Consider the following 24,020-nt stretch of genomic DNA (forward strand, 5'->3'; position numbering starts at 1 on the left):
TACAATGATCATGTTTCTGCAATATGTGATGGGTTATATATTTGAAGATGATATCGATCTCAATGATTACCATTTATTACCCTGTATCTAGCTATAAACTTGAATGTCAAAACCTCATTTTTCACCAAATGGAAAATCTGGGCACCTGCTGCTGTTTTGCTGTTTATGGCCTGGTTGACTATAACAAGATATGGCCCATACCTTTGTGTTTTTGTTGTTATTTTAACCTGTTTGATAGCAACAATGGAAGTAAGTCTCACATTGATATAGTTTTTTCTTACAATGGAAGAACTTTTATTACTCAACAATCCAAAATGCTATACAAGACGTCTTTCCGACTTCAAACTCCTTATCTTAAACTGCGGCTAAACCTCCCAGGCTAATCCACATTTTAAATTCGAAAACATTTTTCCTTCATATCATAAGTTTGTGTCGAATGTTGGGGAATGGTGGGTGCCCTATCCGCCCTTATGTGGGATAAGAGCATCCACTGGTTCTGGAGAAATCATCGTTTATCATTTTATTTAAATTTAAAAATCTCAAAAAATTCATTAAATAATGGAGGCGAATCAACTTTGGCTTTACTTCGTTATAACATTACTAACGTTTCTCAAGCTATTGATAATATTTTTAAGTGGGAAGAACAATATCTGACTAAAACGGAAACCTTTAACAGATTCATTTTCATGGAAAAACTGAACTTTCTAATAGCAAATTTTTTCACAACTATGAAAATTATCGAAAAAAATATAATCATATATATTTATATATAAGATGAACGGGGTTGAGATCGTCGAGTCGATCTTAATTCGGGATTTCATTCTCTCTTTCTGTGAGAATCTTCTCATAAAATCTATTTGAGAGAGACTAATATTGGGAGAAACAACTATAACAAAATTAGCGAGAAACAAAAATTGTCTATCGAGCTGGATTTCACAATCGAGAAAATTTGGGAAACTATTACAAGTTGCAACGAAGACAAAGTACCTGGTCCAAATGACTATACAATTGTTTTCATTAAGAGACTTGAAATTTATTAAGGATAACTATTTGAACTCGTTCAAACATTTTCATGATACAACTCCTTTAGATTTTTAACTTTATTGTCTTTGTCAAAATATTTAAAGGGCTAAGTAACTCAATCATTTTAGACCTATTAGTTTTGTGACAGGGTTCTATAAAATTTTGACGAAAATTTTAGCAAATATAACTCATTTCTACTAATCAAATGACGTTCGTACAAAAAGACAGATCACTAACTCTTATCTCATTGCAAATAAGTGCATTAACTTTATTACTAGAAAAATGAGACTGAATGTCTTTGTAAATTTAATATCGAAAAAAAATGATCACGTCAGTTGCAATTTTCTCTTTTTTCTCTTTTTGAGAAGATGGGAGCTCGAGAGGACTTAGACAAAGAGATCCTCCATTTCAGGGTTGTTATGGAAGGTTTGTCAAATCTATCCGGGAAAGTCATTACATTGCCAAAAGAATGTGGGTTATTCTGTAGAATCTATTTCTTTTTCAATGAGATACACTAACAAATGTCGCCGATTTTTTGGTTAAATGAATTGAACGAAGTTTTAGCAACAATATCGCGAACGACTTTAAACAAATTCTCCTAATCATGTGGTGGGCTACTCGAAAAGAAATAGATGAGTTTTCGAAGGAAAAAGTTATTGGAACGATTGTTCTCAAAAGATTCATGTTATATGCTTTCGTTTCAATCCGAAAAAGGGAGCTAAAGATTCATGTTATATGCTTTCGTTTCAATCCGAAAAAGGGAGCTTATACGGAATGAGATTATTTCAATCTTATTCGCGTTTAAAATTATTTACTTTGTGTATTTTATTATTTAGTTTTTTTTCTTACATTATTTAATGTGTTTGAATGCATCTTTCATTTTTTTATATTAAAAGTTCACATATATAATATGATGTTTCATGATATGCAATAAACTTGAATAACAAGCTGCTATATGCATACAATATTCATATTGTGTCATTTGTATTCAAGTTTTCATGAAACATTATCATCCCAACCCTTTTATACAACATCTTCCTACTCATCTCAACCTAGCTACCTCCCAAAATCTGGATTTCCCTGACTCATGGTGGTTACAAGAATTAGAGACTTCATGCAAACAAATAAAAATTGTGATATAGATTTTGAAATCTTGTCTAAATACAAATTGAAAAAAAATAAAATATATATATTTTTTTCCTTTTCAATCTTTATTTTCAAAACATAACGTAATTAAAATTATTTTTAAAATGTTTTCATTCATGTTAGACTATCAACAACAGGGTGTCAAATAAGGTATCAAATTGGTGTTAAAATAATATCAAATGGTGCAGCAGGATATCAAAATTAAGTGTTAAAATATGGGTATCAAATTTTGATACGAGACCAAATTTGATGTGGCCCAATCACAGCGTGCCAAGTGGCAGCGCTGGTGGTTACTTTTTTATTTTTGTTTTTTTTTTTAAATACACTTTTGCATAATAATTGATCAATATATATATATATATATATATATATATATATATATATATATATATATATCATTATTGTTTATTTTCCGAGATCTATAAATAAAGACTTGGTTTGTGTCATTTGGACACCAAAAAATTTCTGAAATTTTCCACCATATTATTATTCTTGTTTGTATCACCTTTCTTCATATCATCATATGGATATTCCCCCAGACCCTTTCAATCTCGAAGAGATTTAACAACAATGGGAGTTGGAGGAATCTTTACTCAAAAGGCAAAAAGAACTTCTCGAAGAGCTTCAAAAGCGAAACAATCGATCACGTAAAAGAAATTATGTATAAATGATGTGGAAGTGAGAGAAAGAGAAAAAATAATTTTGATACCTTGAATAACACTCTGCTATAGGATATGCTAAAAAGTGGATGTTAAAATAGGTGTTAAGCTGACGTGGCAGAGTATTAAATGAAAAAATTTGATACCCTGTTGTGGATAATCTTAGGATCTTCTAATTTATTCAATTATCTTTTTTATTACTCTAAATAATATAATATATGTTTTAAAAGAGATATATTAATATATATATTTTATATTTGATTTATTCACTATCTCTATTATTACTTCATACAAAAATAAGTTGTTTGTGAAAATATTTAATTATATATTGATAAATTAATAGATAAAATTTAAAAAATTATTAATGAAAAGAAAAAGAAAAAAAATATTAATGTAAAGAAAAAAATTATTTAATAATATATTTATTAAATAATTAATATTATTTTTTAGAAATATCAGTTATATTATAATTAATTAATTAAGGACCCTCTAATTTATTATTATTATTATTAGAGAAGAGATAAAGAGAAAGAATTTGAGAGAAAGAAGAAAGGATATGTCAATATATTTTATATTTGAGAGAGGGAATAAAGAAAAAGCATGATAAATTTTTTTTATTATTTTTTTTACCAATCATATTGCAAATTTGAGGAAATGACCCCAAAATAGTGCCTAATAGCGGATGGTGCGGGCCCAAGATTTTTATAGCGCTGGTGACCCCCAAATTTTTTAATGACCATTTTACCCATGCGTCACGCACCCTCCAGGTGCGTGACGCACCCTGAACCCTATAAAGGCTTAATTTTTTTTCATTTTCGTTTCAGTTTCTCTCTCATCCAGCCCCTTTCTTCCCGTCTTCTCCGCCGTGAAACCCTAATGGTGGCGGAGAAGATTTTCTCTTCTTTCTCAGCGATGAAGAACGAATCGAAGAGGCACCGTCGACCATGGCACCATATTCAACGGCCTATAGCTTCGAACAACATCCAATGGAGACGAGTTTGCACAGCGCTGAGGATTTCGAACAAATTGACATTTCATTCGGCCATTCCACTATATTTTGTGTTTATTTCGTTATTGTTTGTTTCGTGTTTGTTTGTTCCTCATTGATTCGCTGATTCCTTTACTGATTCGTTGAATGCAGATTGTTTGTTTGGTAGGATGCGTCAAGATGGATGCGTCAAGATGGATGCGTCAAGATGGATGCGTCAACTCGGATGCGTCAAGTCGGATGCGTCAAGATGGATGCGTCAAGTAGGATGCGTCAACTCGGATGCGTCAACTCGGATGCGTCAACTCGGATGCGTCAACTCCGATGCGTCAACTCGGATGCGTCAACTCCGATGCGTCAACTCGGATGCGTCAAGTAGGAGACGATGCGTCACATTTATTTTTATTTTATATAAAAACCCAAATAAGCCTCGACCACTATTCATGCTCTCTCTCTCTCTCGCACCCGACGACGCACCTGCCTCGACGACGCACCTGCCTCGACGTCTCTTCCTGCTCGTCTTCGTCTTCATCTTCTCGTTCATTCATTGACTTCTTGAGGTTAGTTTTAGTTATGTTTGTTTATGTTCATGTTAGGTTTTAGGGTTGGTTGCTTCTTGTTTGCAAATGGTTCATTCATGGTTTATGTTAGGGTTTAGGGTTGCTACATGCTTGCAAATGCTTCATGCATGTTTTATGTTTTGTTTTTAGGGTTGCTTCTTTCTTTCAAAAAGTTCATGCATGTTTTATGTTAGGGTTTTAGGGTAGGTTGCTTCCTGCTTTCAAACGGTTCATGCATGTTTTATGTTAGGAATTAGGGTAGGATGCTTCTTGATTTCAAATGGTTCATGCACGGTTTATGGGTTGGGTTGCGTCAAGCAGCTGCGTCAAGCAGCTGCGTCAAGCAGCTGCGTCAAGCAGCTGCTTGACGCATCTGACAGTTGTTTCTAGCTATTTTGACGGTTGCTTTTCTTCTCGTTTGTTTATATTTGTTGTGAAATGTTTTCACAAACATTGTTGTTTTTCTTTTCCCTTTGGTAGATGGCAGACTTCACGGTTCATGATTTTCCTGGTAGGATTTCATTGAAATCTGTCCTAGCCTTGAAAAAAGTATCTGATAGGTTTGAAGCGCTGGGTCTTATGGAGAGGGCTCTAAATTCTCAATTTCAGTATTTATTGAGAGGAGTCCCAGACTTGTTGTTCTCAGGGACCATTTTACATCAGTTGTTGGTTCGGAAGGTGAAGGCCAATTTGAATAGGATGATTTTCAACTTTAATGGGGAGGAATATACTTTTGGTCTGAAAGAGTACGCATTGATTACAGGCCTCAACTTCGACAGATTGCCTGAATACAAAGATGAATGCCGAGGTTGTCCACCCTTGCTGATAAAATATTTCAAAAGGAATACGTCAATTCGAATGATGGATTTGGAATCTATATTCATGAAATGCACCGATAAGGAAGACGCATGGAAGATCGGGTTGATCTGCTTGATTAACCAGTACCTCTTCTCATATGACCCAAAACGGCTTTTAAATCTCAAAATCATCCATATGGTTGAAGACTTCCTCCGATTTCCATGGGGGAAGGTGTCCTTTAGATTCACCATGAGGGGTCTTGACCAGGACATGAAACACCACAGGTCCGTATATATGTCCAGGAAAGGGAGTGGAGTTACTAATTCCTTTGCTTATAACGTGTATGGGTTTGTACTAGCACTACAAGTGTGGAGCTATGAGATCATTCAAAACTTGGTCCCTAAATTCGCCACAAGGAAAGACGTTGATGGCCCTTTTCGCCCAAGGATACTGTTGTATCAATCGAAAAGGAAGAATACATTTCAGGAGATGCAATCTGCCTTTAACAGCGCTGTGTTTTCTAAGATGCAAGAGTCCTCCGAGGAGACGAGTTTGTACAGTGGGGAGGATTTTGAACACATTAACAATTCATACGATGATTTGTTTGAGGGAGTTACTGATGGGGGAAAAAAGAGAAAGGCTGATGAAGATGTTGCTGAAGATGATGATGATGAAGATGTTGATGAAGAACCTACTACTGTCCAACCTTCCAAGAGGAAGAGGAATGTTGAATATGATGATATATCCCCCCCCAGCAAAGCAGCCATCAAGCGTCGTAGCCTGCGTAACATGACTCCCCCATCCGCAACTTCAACACCTCCATCATCACCTCCACGTGAACCTGCAGGAGCATCTCATGTTCAGATAAAGGATGCCGAATTGATAAAGAAGGATGTCGAAGAGATAAAGAAAGATGTCGAAGAAATCAAGAGAGACATAAGAGACATCAAATTGAATCAACAAAACTACTTTACGAGGTTTGAAAAGATGATTCTCAGTTTAAGCAACCAGTTCGCCAGCCATGTCACCAACCAGGTAATTCTGTTAGTGCTTTCTGTTTTTTACTACTTTATGTATTTGACGCGGCTGCTTGACGCAGCTGCTTGCTTGACGCAGCTGCTTGCTTGACGCAGCTGCTTGACGCAGCTGCTTGACGCATCCTAATTTAAATTCTTTTCACTTTTGTAGCAGGAGCAGAAGGAGAATGACATCGGTCTGAATGACAATCGTGACAATGAAGAGGAAGAAAAGCAGAATCATATTCGTGTTGAAGAAGAGGAAGAAAAGCAGATTGACATTCGTGACGAAGAAGATGAGAATGCCATTGGTCTGAATGACATTCTCGATGAAGAAGAGGAGCAGAAGGAGAATGAGAAGGTTAATAATGTTGAATTGGAGCAAGACAATGTTGAATTACCAGGGGAGAAAGAGGATGTTGAGGCTGTTCAACCGATAGAGAATGTTGAGGCTGTTGTCGAGAAAGAGGCCGTTGTTGAAGAAGGGGAGAAGAAAGAAGAAGGGGAGATTGAAGAAGAAGGGGAGAAGAAAGAAGAAGTGGAGAAGAAAGAAGAAGGGGAGAAGAAAGAAGAAGGGGAGATTGAAGAAGAAGTGGAGAAGAAAGAAGAAGTGAAGAAAAAACCGATTCAAAAGACTTTTAAGAAGAAGGTTGGGAAGAAGAAAGACGAAAATGACGAAGATGAACTGGAAATAGTGAATACTCCTCCTCCTCTTCCTAAGAAAGTCATATTGGTCACGCGAAGGAATAGGAGGCCGAAGAATGATCCAGATTTCACCGACCCCAATCTGAAACAGCCCAAGTTGAAAGATCCTATCACCGTCAATCCACTTCTAAAATATGACGATCAACTTCTTCATCAATTGCAAACATGGCTTAAAGATCCAAACACTGACAACAACAAAATTGAGCTCCATACTATATTAGGTGATAAGGCATTATTTCGCAGAATGCTAAAAAGGTTCACCTGGCTGACTGATAAAGTAAGTAATATTTATGTTACAATAATTTTAGATTTGCAGATTGTATTTTAAATGTGTTTCTCTTGTGTAGGAAATCGATGCAGGTTGCTTCATTCTGAGAAGAAGAGCTTGGGTATATCCAAAGACATATAAGAAGAACTTCTTTATTGGAGATTGTTGGCTCCACACCAGGTTCACTGCTGATTACGCTGCGTTTAACAAAAGTCGTATTGAGTTTGACATTGAAAACTTTTTCGAATACTTCTTCGGCGATGACAGCAACTATAGGAATAGTTGGAAAGTATGCGATGATATATATATTCCTTTGAACATCAAAGACGTCCACTGGGTACTTTGTGTTGTCCGTCTACAGCAATGGCGCGTAGACGTATATGACTGCGATCCTGGATGTTATGCTAATCTTGATGAGTTTGTGCTGCCGATGTGCCAAATGATTCCGGTTATATTTGACAAGGCATTGCCTCTTGAAGATAAACAACGATTTCCAATGCTCAACCCTGATTCCGTTTTGCCATACACAAGACGTCCAGAGTCCGAAGTTCCCAAAGCAACAAAGAGTGGAGATTGTGGTGTATTTGTACTTATGTATATTGAGTACTTGACTGCAGGTCTGAATCTATCAGAAGTGACCTCAACTGAGATGAAAGCTTGGAGAGAAAAGTGGGCAGTGAGGTTATTTCATGGTATTGTAGATCCATAGGTTATTTATGAAACTTTTGTTCTGTACTGATATCAAATTTTTGTAATGTTAATCTCAAACCTTTGTAATATAGTTGATTTAATGATATCAAATGTTGTTTATGATATATATGTTATTCTAATTAATTAAACCATGCACTAATGTAAACCATGCACTAATGTAAACCTTTGTAATTTTTGTAATGTTAATCTCAAACCTTTGTAATAGGTTCTGCAATAATGTAAACCATGTTTCGTCAAGCAGCTGCGTCAAACAGTTTCGTCAAGCAGCTGCGTCAAGCAGTTTCGTCAAGCAGCTGCGTCAAGCAGCTGCGTCAAGCAGTTTCGTCAAGCAGCTGCGTCAAGCAGTTTCGTCAAGCAGCTGCGTCAAGCAGCTGCGTCTAGAAAAACACTTGGTACAAAAACCCTGTCCCTGTATTACATTCACCAGAAAACTACAAAAACACCATAAAACAACATTAACACCATTAACAATACAATACACTTTACTGAATCCTTGAATCTTGAATCCTTGATGCAAAAACAACATTAACACCTCCACACAAGACATTTGGTAATAAGTCTACAAAAACAACATTAACACCACAACACAACACTAACAAGTTCATTCTAAGCTAATGGCTCGTAAGATTGAGATAATGGCTCGTAGAGCTGAGATGAGGGCTCGTACAGTTGAGATGATGATGGCTCATTCTGCTGAGATGATGAGGGCACATGCTGCTGAGATGATGAGGGCTCATGCTGCTGAGATGATGAGGGCTCATGCTGCTGAGATGATGCTCTTGCTCTTGCGGTAGACGGTGCAGGCATCACTGCTTTGCATGTTGCTCTATTATGTCCTAGACCTGCACATGAACTGCATCGTCTCGGGACCTTACGGACCTCACCTTGGGATGTCCTACGTTTAGTTTGTGGCCGACCTTTCTTAACCTTCACAGGTGGTTTTAGACACACGCGTTGTTTGATAATATCGGGAAGATCCCAATTCTCTTCATCACCAACCGGATAACATGTCTCCGCATATGCATTCAACCAAGATACAGTTGTATAATACCTATGAGAAGGATAATAAAACGATTAAAAATAGGTTAAATAAATAAGTTCAAAACGATTAAATACCTTGAGCATAAGTCGTAAGGAACCACATTCCTGTGACGGGCAGCAGCCAGTGCATGTGTACAAGGAAGACCGGAGACTTCAAATACCCTACAAGTGCAGTCCTTGTCCTTCAAATTGACTTTATAATGTGCCTCATTATCATGCACATACAACTCAAATCGGTTAAGGGATGATACGGTATAGAATCTTGCTTTCTCAAAACCATCACATAATAACTTTTCATACGTTGGAGATAAAAATTCTTGGTGGTTGGACGCTTTTTCTCTTCTATCATTAAACCACCCTTGTAATGTTGTTCTTAAAAACTCAAGCATTGCTGAAATTGGATACTTTCTGGCTTCCCTGCACTGACTATTCAAACTCTCTGCATAATTGCTTGTGAGTTGATTGTATCGTTTACCGGGGAAATATGCTCTACTCCATCTTTGAAACCCAATCTCTTCCAAATAGGCAGCAATCCTATGATCTTTAACCCTGATCTTGTCAAAAAACCGATTAAATTGGGGGATAGTGTACGCACGAGAAGCCAAATCAAACTCGACATGGCAATTATCAGTTTTGAATTTGGCATTAATATTCATCTTTATGTGATATGTGCACGCACCGTGGTCTGCTTCTGGAAAAACAGCACACAAGGCATTGGCTATACTTGGGTGTCTATCGGATACGAAGACGAGATCATCAACTAATCCAATTGCTTCTCTAAGTTTTTGCATGAAATAAGTCCACGAGTTATTATTCTCTGAATCAACAACGCCGAATGCAACAGGATACAGTTGCTCATTGGCATCCAATGCAACAGCCACCAATAGTTGACCTCCCACCTTGTGCTTGAGAAAACTTGCATCAACACACAATACGGGACGACAGAAGGCTTTGAAACCCCTAATTGAGAGGCCTAGAGACATGAACATATATTTGAAATGCCCGTGCTCGTCTGTCTGAATATCTGTTATGGTACCGGGATTATTCTTCTCCAACATGTATAGGTATGAAGGCAATTTTCCATAGGAATCCTCTACCGTTCCTCGCACCGCCGTTAAAGCCGTTTCCCTTGCCCTCCAAGCCTTATTATAAGTCAAAAACATCCCATAATCTGACTGCATGTCTTCAATTATTTTTTTAGGCAAGTGGTTATGGTGATGATCCATGTACTTACCCTTCATGCACTGCCCAATAACCCATGCCGGTGTTTGCATTTTTTTTTCCGGCCTCGTCAAAACTGAGCATGAGTGTTGTCGATTGAATTTCCGAATCTCAAACATCTCGGAAAACTTACCTTTCACAGCACGTAAGCTCCACTTGCATGTCTCATCCATACATTTCACATACCAAAGATGTTTTCGAGACTTTTTCACTTTGAATTCAAAATGATAAGTCATCGCATATTTATATAGCGTCAATTGAAGTTCTTTTTTAGTATCAAATAACGTACCGACTTCCAATACGGTTTCACTAGTTAACGCCAATGCAAGTGAAGGGTCTGTCGGTGATACGTCTGTAGGGTCTGTCGATGGTGTACCCATTGACGCTCTTGCACTAGATGGTGTACCCATTGACGCTCTTGCACTAGATGGTGTACCCATTGACGCTCTTGCACTAGATGGTGTACCCATTGCTCTTGCACTAGATGGTGTACCCATTGGTGTAGGTATTGACCGGTGCGGCGTGCGTGCAACTACTGATGCAGGACTAGTAGTAGCTTGGAAATCACTAACCTGTTCATAATTAAAGTCAATAACGCGTTCATGATTAATCAGTTCATGATGAGCTCGTTCATCTTCTTCTCCTCCTCCTTCATTATCACTTTCAAATAAAATCTGTTGAGAAACAACTCGAGAAACAACGCCGGGTATACTTTTTTGAGTAATGATTGGTAGTGTAGTATCTTGACTTGGGTACTTCTCTACTAATGAGACACAAAGTGGTGACGAAGATGACGAACTTCGACCCGATATCAACCGTGATAAATACATGCCCACATCTTTATCTCCCTCAATAACAACAGGGGGAAGTTTTGCAGAAGGATCATACATGACTTTAATCACTAAATCATATGCAGACTTTTGCACGTTAATCGTCTCATAGATTGTATCAACTAATTGAGCAAATGTAGTACATTGAGGTATATCCATGGTTTTGCATGATTGTGCAGAGAAAGACCTGGTACCATTGGCTGCAATTTGCCACTCTCCATTGTACACAACAAATACGTCAGCAAATACTTCAGCTGCAATTGAAAAAATTATAGTATCAATCGAGAGACACCGTAACAATGAAATGCAAGTAATAGTTATAAATGGTCTGGGGTGCGTTACGCATCTGCGTAACGCAACTACGTGACGCAACTGCGTTACGCACCCGGTTTCCGGCGCGACGGTGGCATTCCACCTACTCATTCCCTAATCACTACACCCTAACAAACAAAGCAATCCAAGAGATAAATGAAGAAGGAGAAGAATACCTGTAGCAGCAGAAAGAGACATGGTGAAGGAAGAGAGGATTCCGCCGTCGTCTTCGTCGATCGGTGGTTGGGTTTTTTAGAGAGAAGGAGGAGAAGGGAAGTGAAGAAAGAGAAGAAGAAAGAAAGAATGAAAAGAACTGAGATTTTTTTTCTTATATAGTAAGGGCATTGTGGACTTTTCACAATGCCCTCAGGTGCGTCACGCAACGGGGGTATTTTCGGCAGAAAAATGTTTGGGGGTCACCAGCGCTATAAAAATCATGGGCCCGCACCATCGGCTATTTGGCATTAGTTTGGGGTCATTTCCTCAAATTTCCCGCTTGCTGTGGTTGTGCTGCCTGTCATTAACTCTAAATTCTCTTTCCCAAATTTCATATCGTCATTTTTATTATTATTATTATTATTATTTGAATATAAAAACCTATAACTCTCCCAAAAAAACACAGCCGCCGCACAACCTTGGGTTTCTTCTCCACTCCTTGCATTCTCTTCCCGTGTCGTCCCTCCTTTTCTCTTCATCTCAATCTGAATCCTGTTCTTTTTCTCCATCCATGTCTGCATCCTTCGGAGGAGCAAAGGGGCCAGGGCTGTCCGGATGCTTACCTGATTGGAATAAATCATCGGCACTCGCACCCAAGTTATCATCCAGGCCAATCATCAATTACAGTTTGAAAAGGCTTCCTGCACTCTCTATGGATTTTGGGAGAGCAGCCGGTGCTAATAATAATAATAATAATAAAACATCAAACACTAGGATGACAGTCCACATGTCAATTGGTGAAAGTGGAGCTGCTGCTGCTGCTGCTGCTGGTGGTGGTGGTGGTCTAACTTACAAGGAAGCAGGAGTTGACATAGATGCAGGTTCTGAACTTGTGAGAAGAATTGCAAAAATGGCGCCAGGAATCGGTGGCTTTGGAGGACTTTTCCCTCTGGGTATTCCTTCTTTTAGTTACACTCTTACTTTCTTTCCTTAATGCCATTTGTCCATGAATTTTGTTTTGTTTTACTGCTTCCCAACCAATAATAGAAATACAGGTTATAAATTGCGAGCCAAATTTTTAATCTTTAATTTCCTAATTAATTGATAAGGGTGTTGTTTGTTGCATTTGGAGATGCTCATTGGAAGCAGTCGAACCCTCTTTGGTATATCAGCTTGTATTATTATTATTATTATGTAGATGCATCTAACTAATATAATTATCTTTTCTCAAAAGATCATGTAATCCTCCACTCCACCTTAGTTACACTTTGGAGAGTAGTTGAGAAGGTGTCTTCTTTCTTTAATATTTATATTTATATTCTTCTTCTTCTTCTTCTTCTTCTTCTTCTTTTCAGGTGATTCTTATCTTGTGGCTGGTACAGATGGTGTGGGTACAAAGCTTAAGTTAGCATTTGAATCTGGAATTCATGATACTATTGGGATTGATCTGGTAGGTTTCATAAATTCACCTGTTGCACCTAAGACAGAGAAAGCATGCATTTGAACCTAGAAAATTGTTGTTTGCTTGCTTGCAACCTCATTGAACTAAACTCTTAACAACAACAACATCAACGGTCTCTCCTCTAGGTTGCAATGAGCGTCAACGATATTGTTACTTCTGGAGCAAAGCCTTTGTTTTTCCTTGATTACTTTGCCACAAGCCGTCTTGATGTAGATCTTGCTGAAAAGGTAACATTAAAATTTCATGTCTTGATTTTAGATTTTAAGAGATTTTGATGTTAAAGATGTGTGTTAATTGATAGGTTATAAGAGGAATTGTTGATGGTTGCCAACAATCTGATTGCACTCTTTTGGGTGGAGAGGTACACTTTTGAGTTCCTTCTTCTTTGTTTGGTATCTTATTTATTTAGGGCTACATCTCTAACTACTAAAATTGTATGAACTGCAGACTGCAGAGATGCCGGGCTTCTATGCGGATGGAGAGTACGATCTAAGTGGCTTTGCTGTTGGTATAGTTAAGAAGGAGGCTGTCATTGATGGGAAAAACATCACATCTGGCGATGTTCTCATTGGGCTGCCATCTAGTGGGGTTCATTCTAATGGTTACTCCCTTGTTAGAAGGTATATATATATATATATATATTATGAAAATGTTTTGTTGATGGTGTAATCACATCATGTATGTTATGTTGGTTGGTTGGGTATAATACATACAGAGTTTTGGATCAAAGTGGACTCTCCCTCAAGGATGAACTTCCAGGTGAAAACATCACCTTAGGTCAAGCTCTTATGGCTCCTACTGTTATTTACGTAAAACAGGTTACTATTTCTCTCTCATTTACACAAATGTGGTTTTCAAACTTTTTTTGTTTGGTAAATGAATATTGTTTGGTTTGTCCATGAAAAAAGGTACTTGACATTATAGGCCAGGGAGGTGTTAAAGGAATAGCTCACATAACAGGTGGTGGGTTTACAGATAACATTCCTCGGGTTTTCCCAAAAGGGTTTGGGGCACTTATTTACAAGGACTCCTGGTCAATACCTCCTATCTTCAAATGGATTCAAAAGGTACTAAGTAAGAAGATTTGGATTGATTTTTCTTTAAAAAATGAATAAAATGATATTGGTTGTGTTGTGTTAGGTGGGAAGAATAGAGGAGGATGAAATGTTGAGAACCTTCAACAATGGAATCGGGATGGTTCTTGTGTTGAGCAGAGAAGCTGCCGAGAGAATCCCAAAATCAGTCGGATATCGAATTGGTGAAGTAGTTGTGGGTGACGGAGTGACTTACCACCACCACCACCCAAAATAATTATTTATTTTTCTTTGTTTACAGATTTTTTTGAAAAAATATCTGTATCTTTTTTTGTTCCAACTTATTGTGTGTGTGAGAACTGAGAACTAACAACTGTATTATTGGAGGAAAACTTAGATTTCTACTAAGCATGTATGTTAATTCTTAAAGATTTTTTTCTCTTATTTATTAATTTTTAAATATATTTTTTTATATAATTTTTGTATTATTTATAGGTATTTTTTTAAAAAAAATTAACAAATATATATATATATATATATATATTAATTTTATCTCTTATCTATTAATTTTCAAATATCTAATATTATTAATAACTAATTAATTAGTTTTTTAAAATGGTATTAATAAGAAAGTTGATTAAATCATATTAAATATTATATAAACTATTATTTATTTATTTCATTAAAAATTAACTAGTTTTTATACTAACGGATTATTTATTTATTATGCTAAGTTACTACCCAAGGAAATTTGACGAAATGATCTTAAAAAGGAAAATTTGATCAAATGACAAATGACCCTAATAATAGCCTTAAATGAGTAAAGTGTCAGCCCATAATTTAAATAGTGTTAGTGATTTTTTTTTTTAATGATAATTATACCGTTTCGCGTCACGTAACTCCAGTTGCGTGACGCACATGAAACCCTATAAAATCATATATATTTTTTCATTTTTGATTCATTTTCTTTCTCATCTCGGTCTTCTCCGCTGTAAACTCTAATGACGAAGAAGACTTTCATTAGTAGTATATGTAATACGGTAATCAGAAGTAGTATAGGGGACTGTAATTAGTACAATAAATAAGTAGGTTTGTGGTTTATAAATAGTAAAAGAACGTATTATTTGGAGGAAGGAATGAAATAGCTTAAATCTTGATTATTTCTCTCAAAGTCTTAGGCCTTCATCTCATAGATATTTTTTTCTACAAATCCTAAATCTTTAGGTTGGTTTGTAACAGTTGGGACCTCTTGAATGATAAGAAAGGGTCTACCCAAAAATCCAGTTAGAGCCATTTTATTATTGAACTGAATTTTTGTATAAAATGAATTTGAACTGCAGTCTTCTGGATAAAAACAGATTAAATGTTTGGATTTTGATTGTCTTATTGACTATGAACTTAATGTTGGAGAATAACTTTTATGCATTGTTTCACTTTATGGACTATTTTATAAAATCAATACAAATGATATCTTAAAATGGTCCAGAGGAAGTTATGAGAGTGAGATTTTTTCTAGGTGTCAAAAAGGGATTATATAGATTAACTAAATGATTAGGACCTGATTTGTTAGGAAGTTATTAAAACTGATGTTTTATGCTGAGAAATCTAAATAATTTGTTGCTCCTGATCAGTTTCCCAGATAGAATACGGGGTTTGTCACTTGGTCGATGCAGAAAATCCTCAAGTAACTGTTTTGATGGATTGCGAGGGATTATCTCCATTTGGGTTCCCCATGCAGATGATGAGATCTTTATCTATCCTTTTGCAAGACCACTACCCAAACCGTCTTGGCTATCTAATTGTCTCAAGGCTTCCTCCAGTTGCACGCGTCATCACACAAACCTTATTTCGGGTATAAAACTACTTCATCACCTCTATAAACAATCATAAACGTATTTATTTTATTTTGAATCTCCTCATACTTCCACGTTGATAATCTTTGTGTATGGGAATATGCAGGTTCTTCGTCCTAATACACAACAAAAACTAAGGATCATTGGAGAGAACTACTAAGAGGTTCTCTCGGAATACCTTCAGACTCTCCTTACTTTTCTGGGAGGGACATGTTCATGTATAAGGTGTTCGGATTCATCAGATACGGATGATTCAAGTGTAGACACCATACAGGAGGGTAGAACGGTTCAGATTAGGAGTAAGGAAGATGCTAGTTCTCAACCGATGTGTATGGGCATTGGTGGACTGAAAACCCTCCGTGCTTCACAAATGCTGACATTTTCCATCATTGTCATCTTTATGGTTTGGATGTTTGTCAGTTTTCTATTGGCTAGGCAACATTTGGATGCTTTTTTTCCCTTAATGTTCGGATGATGTGATAGTTCTTGAACAATTGAATATGACTGCTCAGATTTGAAGTTTTTATTGCGAGTGTTTCTAGTTAGCTTGTGTGCATTTACTTTTGTTGTAACTTGTTAGTGTTCTCTAATTAATTAAAGAAAGTTAGTAGTTTTATATAGGGCTCACTCACTAATAATTTTTCAACCTATAACTCTGATGGATATATTGAATGCTAAAAGTTCTTTATTTTCATGGATTGCTAAGATCAATATAGTATTTGTGTATGACATGTAAATACACTTTTAGCGTATAACTTGAACCAAAAGATTTCATTGTTTTATTTTCAATCAAAAATTCGGGATAAAGAATAAAGTCGTAACCGTGTTTAATAACATTATTCAAGGAATAAACCCGAATGATCAAATGTTGGGATGTCACCGAGAAAGGTAGCACACAAGTTGATCGAAAAATATATATTTTTTTAGGAAAAATTTTAACTTCTTTTTTCAAACTTGATCTTATTGGATGGACGTTCATATGAGATACCTGAGTTTTTAAAGAAATTTATTGACACATCTAAATTAGATAGAGATAAATAACTGTTTCAATAGTTAAAACATGATTAACAATCAATCAAGATTCAAAGCTAAAAGAATTGTGAGTTCAACTAGTATAGATTTCAGTAGTTAGAACATGACAATTTCTGAGAAAATCAAACTTTAGAGGATGCTCTTACACTAAAAAAAATGTACAAACTAATTAAGCAAGATATCAACATCAATTAAAGTAATTATGCATTAAACATCTCCTATGAAATATGGACAAACTGTATGCATACACCTCAATCCTCAAGACTTATAGCCAAGTTAGACTTGGTTGAAAAGCCAAGCCAACTATAGCTCAAAATACTTCTCAACTTATCTGCAATTACTTACTACATAATAGATGAAACTAACAAAAGAAAGCTTTTTTCAAACAAATTACATAATAAAAATTAACAAAAAGAACAAGAACCTAAATTATCAAGCAACAATCAATCAATATCCTATAAAAAGAACTCTGGTCCCCCAAAACCAGCACCACCAGCCTTTGCAAAAATGGGGTTGCATACACTTTTCAATTCTTGAATCTTCTTCTAACACTCGTCCGCTTTTGCCAGTTCATTGTTCTTCAGCCAAGTACGAGAACTTGAACATTCTCATTTCTCTCACCAATTAAAATGGCAGCTTCAACTGCAGCCTCATCAGGGTTGATACTCTAACAGAATTTCTTGCAATTAAAGAACTTCTTAAGAAGCTCATACACTAGTGAAATTCTAGTAGACCCACTATTGGGTGTGAATGCGATTGAAGTTTGGCTCAGTCTTGTTTATCGATTTCGTTGCAGCACTATCTCACACAAAGGAGGCAACCCTCTCACTAGCATCCAAACACCACAAAGGAATTTGACCTCTACCTCCCACCAAGAGAGTAGTATCTATTTATATTATTAGGTCAAGTCCAATAAGCGGGTTACTAGAGATTGGGCCACAATGTTGGGCCAACCAATACCCAACAATCTTCACCTTTGGCCCAAAACAGTGCAAAACATAATCACGGAATCGCAAGACACATCATCGCCAATTTATTACCACCGAGGCAACAAAAAGAATACCCAAGGTAAACTCGTATCACAAAGTCCAGGGGCAAAGGCACAAAGCATGCGGAAATCACAAAGATCAGACGCAAGAGCACAAAGCATGGGAAAATCACAAAGATCTAATGCAAGAGCACAAAGCATGCGAAAATCACAAAGATTAAACGCAAGAGCACAAAGCATGCAAAATTCACAAAGATCAAACGCAAAAGCACAAAGATCTAACGCAAGAGAACAAAGCATGAGAAAATCACAAAGATCAAATGCAAGAGCACAAAGCATGCGAAAATCACAAAGATCAAACGCAAGAGCACAAAGCATGGGAAAATCACAAAGATTGAAGGCAAGATCACAAAAAATGCCATTCCCATAAAAGACGAACCTCAAAGAGTTTTCCCTAAGTTAAAATTTAAAATCCGTTGACACGAAATAAATTTTTTAGCAGGTAGACACTTAGTACCCATATCAGCAGGATTAAATTCTGAAGGAATTTTCTCTAACTTAACAATGCCCTTTTCAACAATATCCCGAATGTAATGAAACCTAACATCAATATGTTTAGTTCTATCATGAAAAACAGGATTTTTACATAGTTGAATAGCAGATTGACTATCAGAAAACACAACCACATTTTTGTCAAGAAAACTAATTTTATACAAAACAGCCCTAAGCCAAATTGCTTCCTTAAAGGCTTCAGTGGCAGCTACATACTCAGATTCTGTAGTAGATAAAACAACAATGGGTTGAAGTTGAGACTTCCAACTTATGCAAGAGCCACACAAAGTAAACATATAGGAAGTAGTAGACTTTCTATTATCTCTATCATTAGCATAATTGGAATCTACATAACCAACCAACTTTGTACCTACAGAACACTTAGAGAAAGTCAAGCCAACATCAACAGTGGTTTTAGATATCTCAAAAGTCATTTCAAAGCATTCCAATGAGGAATACCAGGGTTAGACATAAATCTACTCAAGCAACTAACTGTATATGCAATATCAGGCCTAGTACTAACCATGAGATACATAACAAACCCTATTGCATTGGAATAAGGCACATTCTTCATTTCAGTTATTTCAGTTTCAGTCTTAGGAGACTGATCCTTACTTAACACAAAGTGGGAAGCAAGAGGCACATTCACAGATTTAGCATCAGACATAGAAAATTTACTCAAAATTTTAGCAACATATGCACTTTGATTCAACACAAGAGAAAATTTTGTTCTATCTCTAATGATATTCATGCCCAAAATCTTCTTAGCATCACCTAAGTCTTTCATGTCAAAATTTTCACAAAGCGATTTTTGCACATGCATAACAGACTTCAGACATGGGCTAACAATCAACATGTCATCCACATACAATAAAAGAAATACAGGCACAGAGTCTATATTCTTGAAGTAAAGGCAATAATCAGAAGAACTTCTTTTAAACATCAAAGATTGCATGCACTTATCAAACTTGATATTCCATTGCCTAGGAGATTATTTTAAACCATACAAGGCTTTTTTTAACAAACAAACATGATCAGGCAACTGGGGGTCAACAAACCCCTCAAGTTGATGCATATAAATATTCTTATCAAGTTCACCATGTAAGAAAGCAGTAGTAAGATCCATTTGCTTCAATTCCCAATTAAAGTGAGCAACTAAAGCAAGCATAATTCTAACAGTAGTGAATTTGACAACATGAACGAAAATTTCATCATAATCTATTCCCTCCTTTTGAGTAAATCCCTTGGCTAATAACCTAGCCTTGAATCTAACTTTTTCAGACTCTTGTTTCACCTTATACAACCACTTGCAATCCACTAAGGAGCAATTATGAGGTTTAGGAACAAGTTTCCAAGTATCATTGATTCTTAGGGAATTCATCTCATTATTCATAGCAACAATCCATTCAGTAGAAAACTTAGACCTCAAAGCTTCTTTGTAAGAGTTAGGCTCATTACAGTCTAGGAATTCAAACATGTTAAAAGCAAATTCAGACATATTGCAATCATTCAAATTATCATCCCTAAATCTAGAAGACATTATAACAGTTCTTCTACTTCTATCCCTAGCAAGTTGATAATCATGCAAATCATCAGACAAATCATTTGAATCAGACAAACATTTGAATCATGCAAATCATCAATATCATGCACATTATCATGCTCCACCTCATTTGTAGCATTCACATCATGTTCAACTGGTTGATCAAAAACTACAGGCACATGCTCCACCTTATTAGGAGCATCATTAACAGGAGTGGGGGACATAGACAAGCAAGGAAAATCATTCTCATTAAAAACAACATCTCTACTTATCACAATCCTAAGCCCATGTTCACTCCCATCCCAAAGCCTATAACCTTTTACCCCTTCAGGGTAGCCTAAGAACACATATTTCTTGGACCTAGGCTCCAACTTGTCAACCTTCTGATGCACATAGCCAACACAACCAAAAATTTTCAAGTTGCTCAAATCAAGAGGTTTACCTGAAAACACAGATTCAGGACATTTCCCTCCTAAGGGAACACTAGGGGACCTATTTATTAAATAAGCAGCAGTATGCAAAGCATCCCCCAAAACTTCTTAGACAAACCAGATGACGCTAACATAGCTCTCACCCTCTCTAGAAGTGTCCTGTTCATCCTCTCAGCAACACCATTCTGCTGTGGTGTGTACGGTACAGACCTATGTCTTTTAATACCCCAAGTAACACATAAATCATTCATCTGTTTATTACAGAATTCAAGACCATTATCTGTTCTAAGAGTTTTGATTCTCTTACCTGTTTGATTCTCAATCAAAATCTTCCACTCTTTAAACTTTTCAAAAACATCAGACTTATGTTTTAAAAGTAACACCCAAACTTTCCTAGAATAATCATTAATGATGGACAGAAAATATTGGTTCCCTCCATGTGTAACAACACTAGAAGGACCCCACACATTAGCATGTAAATATTTAAGGATATCAGTACACTTAGACACATTTGGGTAAGAGGAGATGGGAAACTCACCTTATGTTGTTTTCCTAGCACACATGATTCACATAAGGGGATGTGGGACAATTTATCACTACCAAAGTGACCACCTTTATGCAAAATTTCTAGACCTTTGTTACTCATGTGACCTAATCTATTATGCCAAAGAACAGATTTATCACCAATCACAGAGTTCACAGAGTTACAAGCAGTCTCAGCATGACACACATACAGATTGTTCATCTTTTTAGCAGTAAAGATAACAAGAGACCCACGTAAAATTTTCATAACACCTTTCCCCCACTTTTCCCTCCAAACCATCATTCTCAAGAGATGCACAAGACATCAAATTATAACGCAAATCAGGAACATGCCTCACATTTTTCAAAGTAAACACAGAGTCACAAGAGAACCTTAGGCATACATTACCTATTCCTAACACTTTGCAATTTTTCGAATTTGCCATAGACACAAAACCATGTTCAATCTCTTTATAGTTGGAAAACAGATCTCTAAATGGAGTCACATGAAAAGTACAACCAGAGTCAACTAGCCAATCAGATTTGCACAAAAAATCAGATAACACAGAGTTTAAGCTAGCATAATCACATAGATTATTAATCATAAAAATATCACCCATATTGCCCTCACAAACAGCCACATTAGCATTTTCAGTATGCTGATTTCTCTTAGGCTTAGGACAGTCCTTGATAAAATGACCAGTCTCATGACAATTATAACACTTTTTAGCACTAGACCTAGACTTGGATCTGCTTTTACTAGCAGGATGAGATTTCTTACCAGAACTCTCATTACTGACATTCTTTTGGGCATTCGACCTACCCTGAGATCTACCCTTCACATGCATGACTTCCCTAAAATCAGTTTTTCCGTCAAACGGAACCATACCATATTGATTAACACCAGACATGCTATCAAACAAATTAAAAACAATCAACAATCAATTGGCAGAATTTAATAGGAGGGTTCAAGCTATGATACCTTGCGAAACTTAAAGAAAGTTTCGACTTACCCACCCCGCTCGGGGATTTGCTGCTTCGTCTTCTCAGCAGAGGCACGACAGCGGCACAGTAGCGGCACGATAGCGGCACGATAGAGGCACGGAAGTGGCACGGCAGCGACACGGTAGAGGCACGACAGCGGCACGGTAGAGGTACAGTAGCGGCACGACGGCGACTTTGATTCTCAACGGTCGCGACAAACGCGACACCGACAACGGTTGAACAAGACAACAACGACTTGTTCTCTAGAGGCAGCAACGACAAGAGGATTAAAGAAGGAACAGAGGACAAATCTGCGCTTACTAGTGAAGATAACTTATATCCTCCAACCCAATCTCAAACTCCAATTACAAACCCTAAACCCTAGCTCTGATACCACTGTTGGGTGTGAATGCGATTGAAGTTTGGCTCAATTCTCTTGTTTATCGATTTCGTTGCACCACTATCTCACACAAAGGATGCAACCCTATCACTAGCATCCAAACACCACAAAGGAATTTGACCTCTACCTCCCACCAAGAGAGTAGTATCTATTTATATTATTAGGTCAAGTCCAATAAACGGGTTACTAGAGATTGGGCCACAATGTTGGGTCAACCAATACCCAACACCCACCAACTAGAATAACATCATCCAAACTGTTATTCTCCATTTTCGCATCATTCAAGCATGTTTCAACAGTTGTCATACGCTTCCTGAATAAATCAATGTTCATCTCCTCGAACTTGGCTCGGGTTATTTTAAAATTAAAGTCAACACCATCCAAAAAGAATTAATATGTATCGTCGTCTGGGCAACATACGAAATAATCCTTTTCGCCCTCTCGCAAGCAATCATGAGTCTCCTTAAAGAACATGTCCTTATTGTTCTTGCTCTTGAATTCCTGCACAAAATGATTAAGCATTCTGTTATCAAAGTCATCTCCTCCCAAATGGGCATCACCAGCAGTGACCTTCACTTTAAAGACAAACCCATCACTGGTCAAGACAGAGACATCAAATGTTCCTCCACCAAGGTCGAAAATGACCAGAAATTGCAAATACATCTTTGGTGGCTTGCTATAAGGCCACTACTGCGAGTGATGCACCTGGATTCCGCCGCAATGGTGGCATTACCTAATCAATCTTTAAACTCTAAACCTAACAAACAATGCGTTAAAAAAAGAAATAAATAACAAGTGAAATACAAAGGAAGCATACCAATAGCAGTGGACATCTTTCCTTCGCTGGGATTCCGACGTCATCAGGGTCGTCTTGTGTTTAGAGAGAATAAGGAGAAGGGGACGTGAAGAGAGAGAACAGGGAAGAAAAAAATGGGAAGAATTGTAAATTTTTTAATTATATAGCAAGGTATTTGTGGACTTTTCACAATGCACTCAGTTGCATCTGCGTGACCAATAGAGACGTTTTCGTCAGAAAAAAAGGGTCACCAGCGCTATTTAAATTAAGGGTTTAAACTTTACTCATTTAAGGCCATTATTAGGGTCATTCAGTCAAATTCCCCCCTTAAAAGGAGGTAAATGCGCTGATAATCAGCACATAAAAATTTATTGCGTTGGTGACCACTTTATATTTTTTTGACGAAATTATCCTCGTCGAGAGACGCAACTCCGGTTTGGAAGTTGCGAGATGCAACCGAATGCCCAGTGAAAAGTCCACAATACCATTGCTATTTAATATAATTTCTTCCCTTTTCCATTTCTTTTTTTTTCTTTCATGTTCTCTTTTCTCAATCTTCTCATCTTTCTCTCTAAAACCCTAAACGCCGAACATTCAGACGACCGAACCCCGACGACGAAATCTCAGCGAAGGTAACCATGAGCACAAGGATGATGTCCGGTACTGGTATGCTTCCTTATCCTTTGCTCATTGTTGTTTATTTCTTGTTTGAATATATAGTATGGTTTATGTTTTTTTTAATTGATCCGTCTTGATTGAATTCACATGTCGATGGGGTCCTGTTGATGAGGTTGGATTCGGTGGTGCGGTCTCATGTTGATTCGCTTTGCGCAGCGGGCGCGATTGTTGATCGCTTGATAATTATCGCATCCAACCTCATCAACAGGGATCCCATCGACATCTAAATTCAATCAAGGCGAATCAATTAAAAAAACTCTAAATCCTACTATGCGTTCAAACAAGAAATAAACAACAATGAGCGAAGGATA

The 24,020-nt window shown here is 37.0% G+C and overlaps 1 protein-coding gene and 2 pseudogenes across 1 annotated transcript; 2 read left to right on the forward strand and 1 right to left on the reverse strand.

The window, feature by feature from the left end:
- Window positions 1-11,892: 11,892 nt before the first annotated feature.
- Window positions 11,893-14,404, forward strand: LOC124945626 (phosphoribosylformylglycinamidine cyclo-ligase, chloroplastic/mitochondrial-like). The gene is made up of 8 exons (XM_047486090.1): window positions 11,893-12,387; window positions 12,790-12,884; window positions 13,022-13,123; window positions 13,198-13,257; window positions 13,344-13,516; window positions 13,612-13,714; window positions 13,805-13,963; window positions 14,037-14,404. Exons 1-8 carry the CDS (start codon window positions 12,006-12,008, stop codon window positions 14,205-14,207), a joined length of 1,245 nt encoding a protein of 414 aa, XP_047342046.1. The 5' UTR covers window positions 11,893-12,005; the 3' UTR covers window positions 14,208-14,404.
- Window positions 14,405-15,557: 1,153 nt separating this feature from the next.
- On the forward strand, window positions 15,558-16,258 carry LOC124910183 (annotated as a pseudogene).
- A 1,137-nt stretch (window positions 16,259-17,395) lies between these two features.
- On the reverse strand, window positions 17,396-22,898 carry LOC124910184 (annotated as a pseudogene).
- Window positions 22,899-24,020: the final 1,122 nt, after the last annotated feature.

The sequence above is a fragment of the Impatiens glandulifera genome, chromosome 7 (genome assembly GCF_907164915.1).
Source record: "Impatiens glandulifera chromosome 7, dImpGla2.1, whole genome shotgun sequence".
In the NCBI taxonomy this organism is placed as follows: domain Eukaryota; kingdom Viridiplantae; phylum Streptophyta; class Magnoliopsida; order Ericales; family Balsaminaceae; genus Impatiens; species Impatiens glandulifera.

What these genes read in the sequence shown, in the direction of transcription:
- LOC124945626 (XM_047486090.1), top strand. Translation starts at nt 12,006, where the DNA reads ATGTCTGCATCCTTCGGAGGAGCAAAGGGGCCAGGGCTGTCCGGATGC. An exon ending in ATACTATTGGGATTGATCTG is followed by an intron (nt 12,885 to 13,021) that starts GTAGGTTTCATA and finishes TCTCTCCTCTAG; the next exon opens with GTTGCAATGAGCGTCAACGA. An exon ending in CTGTTATTTACGTAAAACAG is followed by an intron (nt 13,715 to 13,804) that starts GTTACTATTTCT and finishes CCATGAAAAAAG; the next exon opens with GTACTTGACATTATAGGCCA.